This window comes from Bos mutus, chromosome 15 (assembly GCF_027580195.1).
Source record: "Bos mutus isolate GX-2022 chromosome 15, NWIPB_WYAK_1.1, whole genome shotgun sequence".
In the NCBI taxonomy this organism is placed as follows: Eukaryota; Metazoa; Chordata; class Mammalia; order Artiodactyla; family Bovidae; genus Bos; species Bos mutus.
Window position 1 is genome coordinate 24,134,841 of NC_091631.1, and position 14,450 is coordinate 24,149,290.

The 14,450-nt window shown below is 37.7% G+C and overlaps 1 protein-coding gene across 2 annotated transcripts in view; it reads left to right on the plus strand.

The window, feature by feature from the left end:
* LGR4 (leucine rich repeat containing G protein-coupled receptor 4) overlaps positions 1 to 14,450 on the plus strand; it is a 106,884-nt gene that overhangs the window by 83,630 nt on the left and 8,804 nt on the right. For both annotated transcript variants that reach the window (XM_005890665.3, XM_070383642.1), the window contains exons 5-13: positions 3,452 to 3,667; positions 4,520 to 4,591; positions 6,456 to 6,524; positions 7,428 to 7,499; positions 7,652 to 7,723; positions 8,044 to 8,112; positions 11,056 to 11,127; positions 12,215 to 12,280; positions 13,466 to 13,537. In XM_005890665.3, coding sequence (XP_005890727.2) covers positions 3,452 to 3,667; positions 4,520 to 4,591; positions 6,456 to 6,524; positions 7,428 to 7,499; positions 7,652 to 7,723; positions 8,044 to 8,112; positions 11,056 to 11,127; positions 12,215 to 12,280; positions 13,466 to 13,537 — 780 coding nt within the window. The remainder of the gene's footprint in view (positions 1 to 3,451; positions 3,668 to 4,519; positions 4,592 to 6,455; positions 6,525 to 7,427; positions 7,500 to 7,651; positions 7,724 to 8,043; positions 8,113 to 11,055; positions 11,128 to 12,214; positions 12,281 to 13,465; positions 13,538 to 14,450) is intronic.

Here is a 14,450-nt window from a genome sequence, read left to right on the forward strand (position 1 = left end):
TGTGAGATATCTAATGCTATTTACTGCCACTGTTGAAAGAATTAGTTTTTGTTTCTTTTTTTGGTCTATTAATTATGATGAATTTTAATAGCGTAGATCGTTGGTACAAATGCACGCTTTTCTAAGACCATTTCTCTGAGAAACGTTGATCTTGGTGTAAGTGCAAACTCATTATATTTATGGGTGTGCCACCAACACCCATGTGAATTGAGGCATAAGGATTAACCATTTGAGTCACCCCAAATCCTTTTTCTCATTAACTTTTTATTTAAGATTTCCATTTTCCCAAAGTTCTTCCTTTTGATTTTTTATGGCTGACTTTATAATCTGGGGAAATTTTTAACAGAGGAAATTGTGTCTGTGCATTTATTGTTTATAGTTATTTTGCATAGAAGGTAGTTTCCTTACTGTTCTTAGCTCAGAGCTCACCTAGTTATCTTGCTCAGTGAAGACCACCCTTTTCTTTGGTGGGGTGTGGCACAGAATTCGGCAGGAGCCCAAGTGGTGTGTATAACACTGGACTTTTGTTTAAAAGGCCTGGACAACTTTTCTTATAGTATTTTGCCACATCTTTTTTCCTTCCAGTTTTATTGAGATATAATTGGCATACAGCACTGTATAATTTTAAGGTGTACAGCATAATGATTTGACTTAACATACATCTTATGGAAAACTCTGAGTCAACTTTTTGGCCAACTCAATTATACCACAGTAAGTTTAGTGAAAATCCATCATCTAATATAGACACTTGAAATAGAAAAAACGTTTTTTCTTTGTGATGAGAACTCTTAGGATTTACCATCTTGACAGCTTTCATATATAACATACAACAGGGTTGATTATGTTTATCATGTTGTACATTGCAATCCCTAGTAGCTATTTTTCTTAACACAGAGAGGACTTAAGGCCAATGGAGTGTTGTATGTGTGGGAAGCATTGCTCATTATTTTTGTGAATGTTAATGAATATTATCTCATTATTACAACATAAGCAGTTTACACTTTTAAACTATTATAATGCTGAGAAACTGGGGAGGGATCTCAATTTGTGCTTAAAATATAATCCAAACTCCTCACCTGGCCTCCAGGGGTCTGTGTCATCTGGTCCCCATTTGCATCCCACCTGGGTCTCCCTGGTCCCTCCACTCTCTTCCTGCTGTGTTCTAGTCACTAGAACCTTCTGGGAGTTGCTGGGACCACACCAGCTGGTTTCTGCTACTGAGCCTCTGCCCTCACTGTTTGCACTGCCTCAAACACTCCTTGCCCACCTTCCTTGGCCCCTTGCTCTGGATCTGCTTATGGTACCTTCTTAGAGATGCTTTTCCTATTCAGTACGTTTTCAGAAGCTACCCTCCCCTGCAGCCCCTGCTAATCCTTATCTCAGTACCCTGTTTATTTACTTCATAACACTTTGTAAGCACTTTGCACTCATTTTTCAGTGTGTTAGTTATAGTGTGGGTGCCTCTTCCTCATGCATGTGGTGTGCACCATTTTCACTTTTTTGTGCCTAACAAGATGCTCAGTTTACATGTGTTGAGTGAATTGCAGACAAATTAGCTACAAGGAGAATTTAATTGTATGATTTAGTGACATTATATGGTTAATTGTATGGTTGTATTTCAGTTCCACCTTATTTATAGAAAATGTACAGATGTCTGAATGTGAAATAAATGTCTTTAACTCCTCTCCACTCAAAATATATATCTCTCTCCCTAAATAGAAGTACCTTGAGTCTGTGAAGTGTGTGCATCTGTGTGTATGTGTGTGTGTGTGAATGTGTGTGTTTTGAACACACTGCTGTCTACTCAATAAAGTGGATCTGCTAAGCAACTCTAGCCAGCACATTACCGGTCTGTTACATAAAGGATGCCTGTCTTTTCTCAAGGCGTAGGTTCTAGAAACTCCAAGGAATAAACACGCCTAAAACTCTTTGTTTTTAAGTGGATTCTTAAGGCAGCTGCTCAGTTTCTGGAGCTCTCTCCTTTTTAGTGCTCTTCCAGTTATCCTGACTACCAAAAAAGGAAGCTTCCATCAGATCCCCGCCAGGACCAAGGGTCTTTGACCTCGAGCAGTCTGCCTTTGGGAAGGAGACTGCATTTCGATCTGGGGCACTTAGTTGGGAGCAGGGGCTCAGCACTTACTTGGAGGGGAAGGGACAATTATGGCAGGATCTGAAGCTAGAGCAGCGTAGAGAAACTGGAAGCATGAAAACCACTCTAAAGTCAGAACTTCCTGAACTTGAAATCTGCCAAAACTGATTTCTTCAAAAACAGGCTGCCATTTTCACCTTGCACCCACTTCGTGTGTGTGTGTGTGTGTGTGTGTGTGTGTTCACTAATTTTCACCAAGAGGTCTAAGCCTCTAAGACATGGATTTAAGTGGTGAAGATATATCAACAAGGGATTTGTGAAGAAAATTGAGATTTGCCCAGGGCATGCAGTTCCTCAACATATTAATTACTAGCTTATGTTTGTGTTTAAAAGCAGGTATTCCAACAATTATGCCTGATTGTGTCAACACTAACATTTACGACTAGTCTTCTCAGATTTTCAGATGGGGATTTAACTTTTAAAAATGAATAATCCTATTAGTAAAGTGTCCTTAGTTCCAAAATTTGGGGAAAAATCGAAGTAACTCAAAAGCCACAAACACGTTGATCAGAGGAACTGTTTAATTTTTTCTATGGATAGTTGGCCCTTTTCTTAATATCTGTTAATTTTGGCAAACTAATTTTTCAAATGTACTTATACCTAAGAGAAGAGGAGAGGGTTGCTTTGGTGGTATGTGACACATATTTTTAACTTGCCTGGTAGTAATAAGGATTGTTGAGAATCTAATTAAATGGTTTGTTGATATAGAAAAAAATTTTTTTTAATTATGTTCTTACTTTTTCCCCTTTGGTACCAAGTCAAAATAGAAATTAAATTTAATATCAGATATTATATTTGTAAGTAAAGTAGTTTATTTGCTCAGCTTAGTTTCTTCTTGTTGTTTTTCTGTATTTTTGATAAGTGCATTCTGTAACATAAAAGTCAAGCTTGAGATTTATGGTTCCTTTCTTTTTCTTTTTTTGAGAATTGCAATTTAAGTTTTATTTGGGGCAAAATGAGGACTGCAGCCCGGAAGACAACACCTCATATATATATATATATGTATATAATGTATATTATATGTATATATAAACATGTCATTCTTCCATACAATTATGCTTAGCCAAAAATTCAGATTTTTACACATCTCTTTGTTATGAAGGAAGGGAAACAACTGACTTTCCCATGCTGGTCTTAGAAATATTAGATTTGGGAAGAACTTCTAGTAAAATGAAAGAAATCAAGGATGTTGTGGCTATGGTCATTTTTGTAACATTTTTTTTGGAACGCTGAGTAGTTGTGTGACTTGGCTTGACTCATTCCACTAGAAGCGTTGCTGAAGGCGATTGTTGTTTCTGTCAGGCGTTTAGATGCCAACCATATCACCTCGGTGCCCGAGGACAGCTTTGAGGGACTCACTCAGTTGCGGCATTTGTGGCTGGATGACAACAGCTTGACGGAGGTGCCAGTGCATCCGCTCAGCAATCTGCCCACCCTGCAGGCGCTGACCTTGGCACTCAACAAGATCTCCAGCATCCCTGACTTTGCGTTTACCAACCTGTCCAGCCTGGTGGTTCTGTGAGTATCCATCCCTTTTAACACCATATATTTGTGTTAATTTGGGGGCAGAAGCAGAGTTCTTGTGGAAAATTGTTTTGAAGGAACCTCACTGAATTGTGTTCTTGGAGAGCTGGTGTTTGGAGGAGCTGCCTATTTTTACAAAATTACATGTGCTGACTTTTGAAAATACAGATCAGGATAATTTAAAAATGAATGGCTGATGATAACAGTTGAATCTCTGGAAGTTAAATGGCCATTTGTAGTCAGGAGAAGAAAGTGGGTCATGCAGCAAAGCCTTGTATGGCTTTTTGTGTCCCAGCTGTGCATTCAGTGATAAAAGAAGCAGAATTCTTTTGGAGACGCGCATAGAAAACAAGTTTCAGTGATATTTCATGTTTCTTTACCAACTTGTCTATTCAAGGAGTATGTGATTCTCTGTTGTTTTTAATCTTCAAAAGCTTGGACATAATTAAGTGGCATTTTTTGTAAAATCTGTTACCAGTTCTCCCTTATGAAGCTGACATTTCCCCAACGTCCTCATGGGAGAATTCATCAAAGTTTCGCTTCATATAATGAAAAGTGCGTCAAAACTTTAGTTTGGATATGGGTAACTTCTCAAGAATCTTCCGTGTGTGTAACCCTTCTCCACTAGAGCGATGCTTCTTTTCCATTGGCCTCCTGTGTTCAGTGAATCTGAGTTTACACCATGTTTATCAAGAGATGCCTACTCAGTGCCATTTGTTTTCTATTAGTCGAGTGTTGCAGTGCTTGGCTGCACCATTCCTTTAAGCACTACCAGTTTAGACATCTAAACATGATAATAATTGCCACTAGGTCACATGAAAGTCATTGTGATGCTTTTTTCCATAGGCATCTTCATAACAATAAAATTAAAAGCCTGGGTCAACACTGTTTTGATGGACTTGATAACCTGGAGACCTTGTAAGTTTATTTCTGTTTTGGATAATCACATTTGGGATGTTGATGGTGCAGTTGGGCATTTCACTGCAGAAAAAAAGTAATGGTCTTGAGTTCAGCTCATTATTAATTTGCTATAATAATTAATTTGTTTTAATGTACAACTAAAGTCTTGCCTTCAGCTAACACAGTCATGAAAGCTAATCTAGGTTTCTGGTTAAAAAGTTGCACAAGAATGAGCTTGATATTTCTTACAAAAGGACATGGTAAAAACAGCTGAGTCTGCCAAGCTATATACCTTTTCAGAAATTTTGGTTCTATTACAACGTATGATAGACAGTTTCAGAACTTGGAACCTTATAAAATTGATTCTGGAAAAGCTGGTTTGTTTCTTTGTTTTCTCCGTGATCTCAGCTGTTTTGCTAATTAACAGTGGGCTTGAATACTGTCTCAACCTTTATCTGCTAAATGCAATGAGGGTTTCCATTTTGCTTAGGATACTTTTGTTGTTGCTTCTGTTGTTAGAGTGAATTCTGGCTGTTTGAACTGTCTGCTGTACCATGACATGATGCAGCTGCGTGTAAACAAGACTAGGACCTTTGTATTTGCTGTTTTGATTTTATCAGTGGCCTTTGTTAGGAGATTTTTAGTATTTCCCATTGTGGTATAGTGAATGATTCAGAGAGTGTCCCAGTTAGATGGGTAAGTAACACCTGATTGAAATGTTTAGGGTTTGTAATATCAGTATTTTGTTTAATTGACTTTTTGGTTAACTGTCCAGTCGATGAGAAGACTTAAATTCTTTTAGTACTTTATTAATTCACTTTCCTGTTTAAACCACTAAAGGATATAAACATCAGTGGGTATTTGAAAGTGGAAACTCTTGAAGAACTGACCAACCCAGTTCTTCTTTCCTAAGTATGTAAATGCCAGTGGAAAAGAAGACTGGGCCAGCCTTTTGATCCTAAACTGTGTATATTATTCCAAATTATATTAAAATTAAATGTTTTCTTTCCAGTTGATTTTTTAACTTACCACTCTTTTCTGTGTGGTAAAGGAGAATAAAATAGGTCTCCAAGGAGCTGAGTGTTTGTTTACTCTTATTCTGAAATCAGTCGCTGATCATATGTGAACATTCTCTCTAGGTTAAATGAAATGAAAGTTTAAATATACTCAGAATTAAGATTTTTTAAAAGTACAGATCACTATGGCTTTTCTCTTTCCTAATTAATGCAGCTTTTTCAACAATTTTTAACTTACTTGAGGACTGTAGTTGTATGAACCCATCTGAGTCCTTCTTATCCTGCTGATAGTAGGGCTGAGGTCAGCTACCCTCATACCAGAATTTCACTCTAAACCTCAAATAGAAACCTCAGTTTCAGGCTATTGTCATGTATAAATGGATAGTCAATACATTCTATTTTATGGAAAACTGCCATTCAGGTGATTTGTTTATTTAATGCACCAGTAATACGTGATTCTGAGAATTCTTTGAACTTTTAAAGTTGTTGACTTAAAGCATCATTATCCTTCAATTAAAAATAAGTTTAAAAAATAAAAAAAGACAGTAAAATCCTAATATTTTTATGGTAAATTCAGTGAAATAAAGTTGTAAAAAAATGTTTAAAAATGAAGAATTAAGATTCTTTTTTGTATTCAATATTTTAAGAAAAAGTGTAAATTTAATTAAATGGAATGACAGTTGTTGGCAAAGAAAGATTACCATCCAGAGGATGTGATTTTTAAAATATTTATATATATATTTATTTAAAAAATATATAAATATGTATATATATTTTATATATATATATTATATATAATATAATATATATATTATAAATTGTGACCCCTCTTCAGTGTTCTTACATATTTTCCCAATTTTTTCTAGGGACTTGAACTATAATAATTTGGGGGAATTTCCTCAGGCTATTAAAGCTCTCCCCAGCCTAAAAGAGCTGTGAGTATTGCTTTCCTCTGTCTATGCCTTAATATCCCTAGAACTCACAACTTAATGTTACACCAGTGAGATTTTAGAACATCATTGTTCCATTGCATGTTCCATAATACACACACACACACACACATACACACACACACGATGATACAGCCTGGATTATGTCAGCTAACCTGGACAGTTTTGAGCATAGATTACTGTGTAAGTCTGGATTCTAGTGAAACAAGTCATAATGTATAGTCTCTGCTTTGTAGGAGCTGTGGTCTTAGTCCCATTGGGGAGGCTGACTATGTAAGACAGACAAAGAGTAGTCTCTAGGTGGAAATAAGTGCTGAATGAATAGGATCAATAAATCACTCCAGAAAAAGACCTCACTGAGGCTTGGGGTCATTGGAAAAGACATCACCAAAGAGAAGGAATTTGACTGGACTTGAAAGAATGGAAATGTTCAGATAAACGAGAGATGAGGGGGCATTTTAGATGTTGGATTTGTCAAGGTCAGAGATAAGAATGCACATGATGTAATTGAGATTGTGTGTCATGAGTTGATGGCTAATATTCCGAGATGCGTTGCTTAAGAACTCAATGGAGGCAATGATGAGAGGGATTTTGAGGTTAGAGTACCTAAGATTCTTGCAGTCTAAAGTTCTTTGAGGATGAAGCAAGCTAAAAGTATATAAAGGACCTGCCAACTAATAGGTTAAGCAGTGGGTTTAGAGAGAATTAGGTATGGTCCTGAAAAACATGAGCTGGAATTAAAAATTTGGTTTCATCACATTGTTGAAATTTTTATGTAGTTGTTATCAGTTATATTTTATATACTACTGAATTGTAGTAGATATTTGGGTTTTAACTTATTTCACAAGAGAATAAGCATTTCAAAATATTTTTCTTCTATCTTTGTAGGTTATTTCATAGTAATTCTATTTCTGTTATCCCTGATGGAGCATTTGATGGTAATCCACTCTTAAAAACTATGTAAGTAGTTTGAAATTTTCTTTTAGTATGTAATCATGTAAAGCAGTGTCTGTACAAGGCCAAACATCTGGATGAAGAATGAAAATTCAGGCTGTTAGATATATTAACTTTGTGAACACATGGAAACTCTGTTTTTTTGGCTATTTTTACAGACATTTGTATGATAATCCTCTCTCTTTTGTGGGGAACTCAGCATTTCACAATTTGTCTGAACTGCATTCCTTGTAAGTATTATAGAAATTTTAAAACAACCTGAATATTTATACCATTGCTTTAATGGAAAACTAGAATTTATTAGTGTAACTCCAGAAAACAGTATCTTTTATTTTCTTTTCCTTTGGTGGAAGTCCAAAATACAGTTTCGAAAATTTACAGTGGTTCTTATTTATTCATGAACACCTGGTCAAAATGATCACATTTTCAGAAACTAATCTTTTTAGGTATAGTGGTATTATAATTTTAAGCTGGTTCAAAAATAAGTTTAAAATATTATCTATGAAACTTCATTATTTTAAATTACTTTTTCTCTCACAATTTCTTAAAGAGTCATTCGTGGTGCAAGCATGGTGCAGCGGTTCCCCAATCTGACTGGAACTGTCCGTCTGGAGAGTTTGTAAGTGTGGCTCTTTGAAGCGAGGGTGTGTAAGGATAACAGCACACTGGCCTGCTAGTAGGTTGCCAGTGCTTTTTGGTGATACTAATGAGTTAATGTTGATTCCTACATCCTTGCTTTGTGAATATCATGCATAGAGATGGATGGTATTGGGTTTGGAATCAGTCAGCTCAGGTAGAGTATAGCCTAGTATGTGGAGGTAGAATCTGAAAAAGTCTCTGAAAATAGAAGGCAGTAAGTAAGCACCAGATTAGGAGCAGTGCTTTAGGAGTTCAGAATTGGAGTAGTCCATGTAAGCTATCAGAAGAGGTTTTATGGAAGAGGTGAAGTGTTTCAAAATTAGATTTCACTGAGCTGGGTCTTTTATTTAGAAAAGCAAGCCTTAGTGAAATGGGGAATACTGAAAATTACTTGGCATGCATGCCATCACTTGGTAAATATATGGGGAAGCAATGGAAACAGTGAGAGACTTTATTTTTGGGGGCTCCAAAATCACGGCAGATGGTGACTGCATCCATGAAATTAAAAGATGCTTGCTCCTTGAAAGAAAAGCTATGACCAACCTAGACAGCATATTAAAAAGCAGAGACATTACTTTGCCAACAAAGGTCCATCTAGCCAAAGCTATGGTTTTTCCAGTAGTCATGTATGGATGCGAGAGCTGGACTATAAAGAAAACTGAGTGCTGAAGAATTGATGCTTTTGAACTGTGATGTTGGAGAAGACTCTTGAGAGTCTCTTGGACTGCAAGGAGATTAAACCAGTCAATCCTAAAGGAAGTCCTGAATATTCATTGGAAGGACTGATGCTAAAGCTGAAACTCCAATACTTTGGCTACCTTATGCGAAGAACTGACTCATTGGGAAAGACCCTGATGCTGGGAAAGAATGAAGGTGGGAGGAGGAGGGGATGACAGAGGATGAGATGGTTGGATGGCATCACTGACTTGATGGACATGAGTTTGAGCAAGCTCTGGAAGTTAGTGATGGACAGGAAAGTCTGGCGTGCTGCCGTCCATGGGGTCATAAAGAGCTCGACATGACTGAGTGACTGAACTGAACTGATAGCCTGCCCAGTTGCTAAGTTGTGTCCAACTCTTTTGTAACTCCATGGACTATAGTCCACCAGGCTCCTCTGTCCATGGGATTTCTTGGGCAAGAATACTGGAGTGGGTTGCCATTTCCTTTTCCAGGGGATCTTCCCCACCCAGGGACTGAACCCGCATTTCCTTTATCTCCTGCATTGGCAGGCAGATTCTCTACAATTGAGCCATCTAGGAAGCCTAAGTATGACATACAGATGATCAAAAATAGCTAGACTTGTTTATAATAGTATGGGGAATGATATGGAGAAATTTGGAAAACTGTTGGGCTTGTAATTTTAAAATGACAAACCTTGAACATTGAACATTTGGTTATGGCAGAGCTTCTCAATGGGTGGCCTGTGAATAGGTTGCAGGTGCATATAAGATCTTGATGACCTCAGCCCTCCAGAAGCCATGTGGGGTCTGATGTGGCTAGGGTCTCTGCCACAAGGACCACAAGTGTGCTGCATAGGTTACAATTTTCATGTGTGCCAAGATGTAAGAAAAGAAGTCAGGAAGCATTGAGCTAAGGAATTTAAATTCAACTCTCATGGCAGTTTGGAGATGTTAAAAACGTTAGATGAGGTGGTGTGAAGAGGGTAAGAAGAGAATACTAGAGCTAGAATGGTAAGGAGGCCATGGGAATACTCCACTTCGCTAAGTGAGCATATTTGACTATGAGAGTTCTGTGTCTTCAATCCATCCCTGGAATTCCTCTGTGTGGCCTGAGATTCCTCCGTCCCTGTGTGCATCATTTCACCGTTGATCTGCGTAGTAGCCGTAAAAATGAAGAGGGTCAGATGCTGAGATCTACAGAATAAAGAATAGAAATTGATGGTTGAGTGCAGATGGGGACATAGAAAGGGAAGATGGATTACTGGGCTGCACCCCACAGGTCTTTAGGGCCTGCACTTGCCCAGCTTCAAGACTGAAGAAAGAGCCCAGAGTCAGCAATAGAGACATCAGTGGTTTAATGAATGGGGGAGCTTACATGTCTGAAGCAGGATCCTGGAGCAACACCCCACCAGCACCCAGCTGACAGGACATGGTGCAGTTTTTGCTCCCCAGGGTGGTGGAGGGGAAGGGGAGATTACAAGTTATATTGACAGGAATAGACATCAGGTTGGCTCATCAGTTACCAGGGAAACCAGCAGAGGGGCACGCCCTTCACTGTCCCAGGCCTGGGGCAAGTATGTAGGAAGGCCAGTTATGTGAGTAGCATGTAGGTGAAGCAGGTACTGGTTGGGCTGGGATTGTACAGAGAGCAACCATTTTGAAGGGCCTGATCATACAGGGATTAAAGGAAAATTTCAGAATATTGAATCAGGTTGATTGAAATAGTAGACAGAATCAAGATTTGGGGGGCAGGATAATAACTTGGTTTCACATATTTTGGGTGTGAGGGGGTGACAGTCTTGCAGGTGACCATGGTCAGCTGTAACTATGGATTCGTTTTTTTTCCTGTTGGTCCACATGAGAACTCAAGCTTATCCTCTGGACACTATGAACATCTTATCACAAAACTTCTCTGCATTAGAGGGTTCATTCCTCTCCCCACTTTAGGGAGTAGTCAGAGGATGAGATGGCTGGATGGTATCACTGACTCCATGGACATGAGTCTGGGTGAACTCTGGGAGTTGGTGATGGACAGGGAGGCCTGGCGTGCTGCGATTCATGGGGTCGCAAAGAGTCGGACACGACTGAGCGACTGAACTGAACTGAACTGAACTGAGGCAGTGGGATACATGGACTCTAGTCCATATGCAAATATGTGAATGTGTACTTTTCTCTGTGAGAACAGCATTTTGTTTACCATCTCAACTTGAATCATTTCTTAGACAAACAATGTTTTCCCACAGGACCTTGACAGGTACGAAGATAAGCAGCATATCCAGTAATTTGTGCCAGGAACAGAAGAGGCTTAGGACTTTGTAAGTTGGATTCCTCTCCCCGTCTCCTGCTTTTCTTTTATGTATTTCACATAGGTTGAGTTTTATTTTTAATAAACTGTTTTCATTTGGTGACACTATGGTGTAATTATTTCTTATTCGTTCCCTTCATGGAAATGAGCAGGTGTTCTGGTATCCCCCTGGGTAGGTAAAGTTTATTTGAATTTTGTTCTACAGTTATGTGTATGTGACTCCCATCTTGTGACTCTGCTTTGAATAAAGTGAAAACATACCAGGCTCTTTCTTTTCTTTTATCCTGACCCTTCATCCTTATTCTAGTTACCCCAGGGTAGTTACCTCTGTGTATGCTGCTCTTTCACCATGACCTAAGTAAGAGCCCAAATCTTTCTTGGATCAGAAACCAGCTAAGCATTGGAGCTTTCCAAAATCTCGAAGCTGCCCTGAAAATTAAAAGTAAATAAAACATGAAAAAAGGTCACAAAAACAGTTAAGTTACTAAGTTGTTAATAAGTGTTCAGTGGTGAGAGATACTAACAAAATAAGTGACTGATCAAGCAAGCAAGAATTAAATGGTGTCATGGAGTATCAAGCACAATGATATCATTGAGGGAAAACTGCAGTGGGATTAACAGAGCTAACCAGTCCCCATTTTTTATTTAATATAAGTATTTTTTAAAATATGAGTGCACACACCACTCCTTGTCTAGCTTTTTAATTAAATAACATGGGCATTATTTATGGTAGAACAATATTATAAAATTATAAACTAAAAATCCATATCTCTACCAAGTGAACATAATTAATTTTTGTGTATTTCCTGTACTATATTTTTCATATTTATTTTATATTCTTAATGTTTTAAAATATTTTATATTGTCTATACTCAATATTATGGACTCAAAGTTTGCCCATTTTAAGCTTGTTCTATCTCTAAGGTACTCTGGAAAGCTTTCAAGTGTAAGGAAAACAACGTTTCTTTTCTTGTTCAGCCATATCTCTTTATAACAGATCTTAGCATTGTTTTTGATGCTTCTGAGTACAGCTGTCTTAATATAGTATTCTGATAACATAAAATTAATTGATCATTTTCCATTTGCATTGTTTTAAGGGACTTGTCTTACAATAGTATAAAAGACCTTCCAAGCTTTAATGGTTGCCATGCTCTGGAAGAAATGTAAGTTGGTTTTTGACTTACTTTTTTTGCTATGGTCTACTGTTAACTCACTAAGCCTTTCCTATTGTAAATAAATGGCTTTCATATTAAGGTCTTAGAAATGCATGAATCAGGTATTCCTGTGAATAAATGTTCAGTGGCACAAGGTGTGTTCATGTGACTAGCACTTGCTGGGCACCCATCTGTCAGGCAGTCTGTGAGACTGTATGGGAGGAGGGCAGTAGGAAGAACCAACCAACCAAAGACTGGTCCAGGTGTGGATGCCCACCATGTAGCTATATAATACAGCTCTGGTGGGAGTTGACTGAGGGGTCAAGAAAGGGAGGAACTAATACTCCCATGTTTTAGAACATCTCCTCCTTCCTCTGACCTTTCTGCAGTACTTGACATGGTTATATTGTCTTGGGTCCTTTTTTTTTTCTTTTTCTTTTCCTAATAGACTTTATTTTTTTGAGCTTTAAATTCACAACAGTATTGAACAAAAGGTTCAGAGATTTCCTGTATTCCCCGCCTTCATCTGTACATAGCCTACCCCGAGTCAACATTCCCCACTAGAATAGGATTCTGTTATAATTTATGAACCTACGCTGACACATCCTTATCACCCTGAATACATAGTTTAATTAGGGTTAATTGGTATTGAACATTCTGTGGATTTGGACAAATGTATAATGACATGTGTTAATTATGATAGTATTATACAGAGTCATTTCACCACCCTAAGATTTGGAAACTACTGTTTTTTTTCCTTGTCTCCATCATTTTGGCTTTTCCAAAATGTCATTTAGTTGGAATCACAGTACGTAGCTTTTCTAGATTGTCTTCTTTCACTTATCATATGCAACTAGTGTTATTCCGTATCTTTTGAAAGCCTGATAGTGTCTTGGGTCCTTCCTCACTGTGTTGTTTTTCTGCTCTCACTCCTGAGTGGGGTTGGTGAGGAATTTAGGTAGTGTGTCTTAACTGTTAGCTTCATTTTGGGCGTAATACCAATTAGTCTAGTCCTTTCATCCTTCGGATGAGGCAACAACAGTTCTCTTTACTTTCAACAAGATCAACTAGTGTTACTTGTGAATGAATATTTAAACTTCGAAAAAGTTAATTAAGAAATGTTATTTTTCAAAATAGAAATTCTCTTGTTTATCTCTCTTTCTTTTTTTACCTTTCATCTTATTCTTTTTTTAGTTCTTTGCAGCGAAATCAGATCCACCAAATAAAGGAAGATACTTTTCAAGGCCTGACATCCCTAAAGATTCTGTAAGTTCCTCTAGGATTATCAGAGGCAAATAAAATTGTTGTCAAGCTGTACATTAATATATCATTACAATTCCCATGTTAGTAAATATACTTAAATATGATTTATTATGCATAAATACTATTTTTCAAACTTTACCATGTGGTACTTTAATTTCTTTTCAGTTTTTTTTTTTTTAACCTTAGCTAATTGATGAAATTTGTGAGTCAAAAGAATATAATGTGTGTAGCTTGAGGAATGCTCCTTGTGTATTTTCCGGTCATAGTAATGGAGTTTGCCAGCTCTTTAGGCGGTGGGTGGGCACACTACAGCCTGTGGTTACAGTCAACCTGCTTACTGTTTCTGTCCACTAAGTTTTATTAGAACACAGCCATGCCCTTTGGTTAAGTATTGTCTGAAGCTGTTTTCACCATGCTATGGCATAGTCAAATAGTTGCAGTAGAGACCATGTGACCCCCAGAGGTGAAGAATATTTACTACCTGGTGTTCTACAGAAGAGGTTTGCTGACCCCTGTACTGGTGTCTATCATGACAAACACAGCTAATATGCAGCAGACACACTCATTTAAAAAGTGATTTGTATTGGAGGACATCTTTGTGCCTCGTACTCTATTAAGCTCTTGGGAATATAGAGATGACTAAGACAAACCATGTCAGTGCCTTCATGCAATGCAGAAGACACAATACACTTAATTAGGAAACTTTTTCTTAATATAGAAAAAACTTGGAAACATTGACAGTGAATTGAAATTACAGATACTAATATATCATGCTTTCTGGTAGATCCCCATTAAGAAATCACACGTGTTCTACTAGAAAAATACTTTATTGGTTGTTGGGTTTCTGGATCTTGCCTTGAGGCAGATAGGCTTCCTGTGAGTCCGGGCAGTCATAGGGAAAGGGACTGACTCCCAG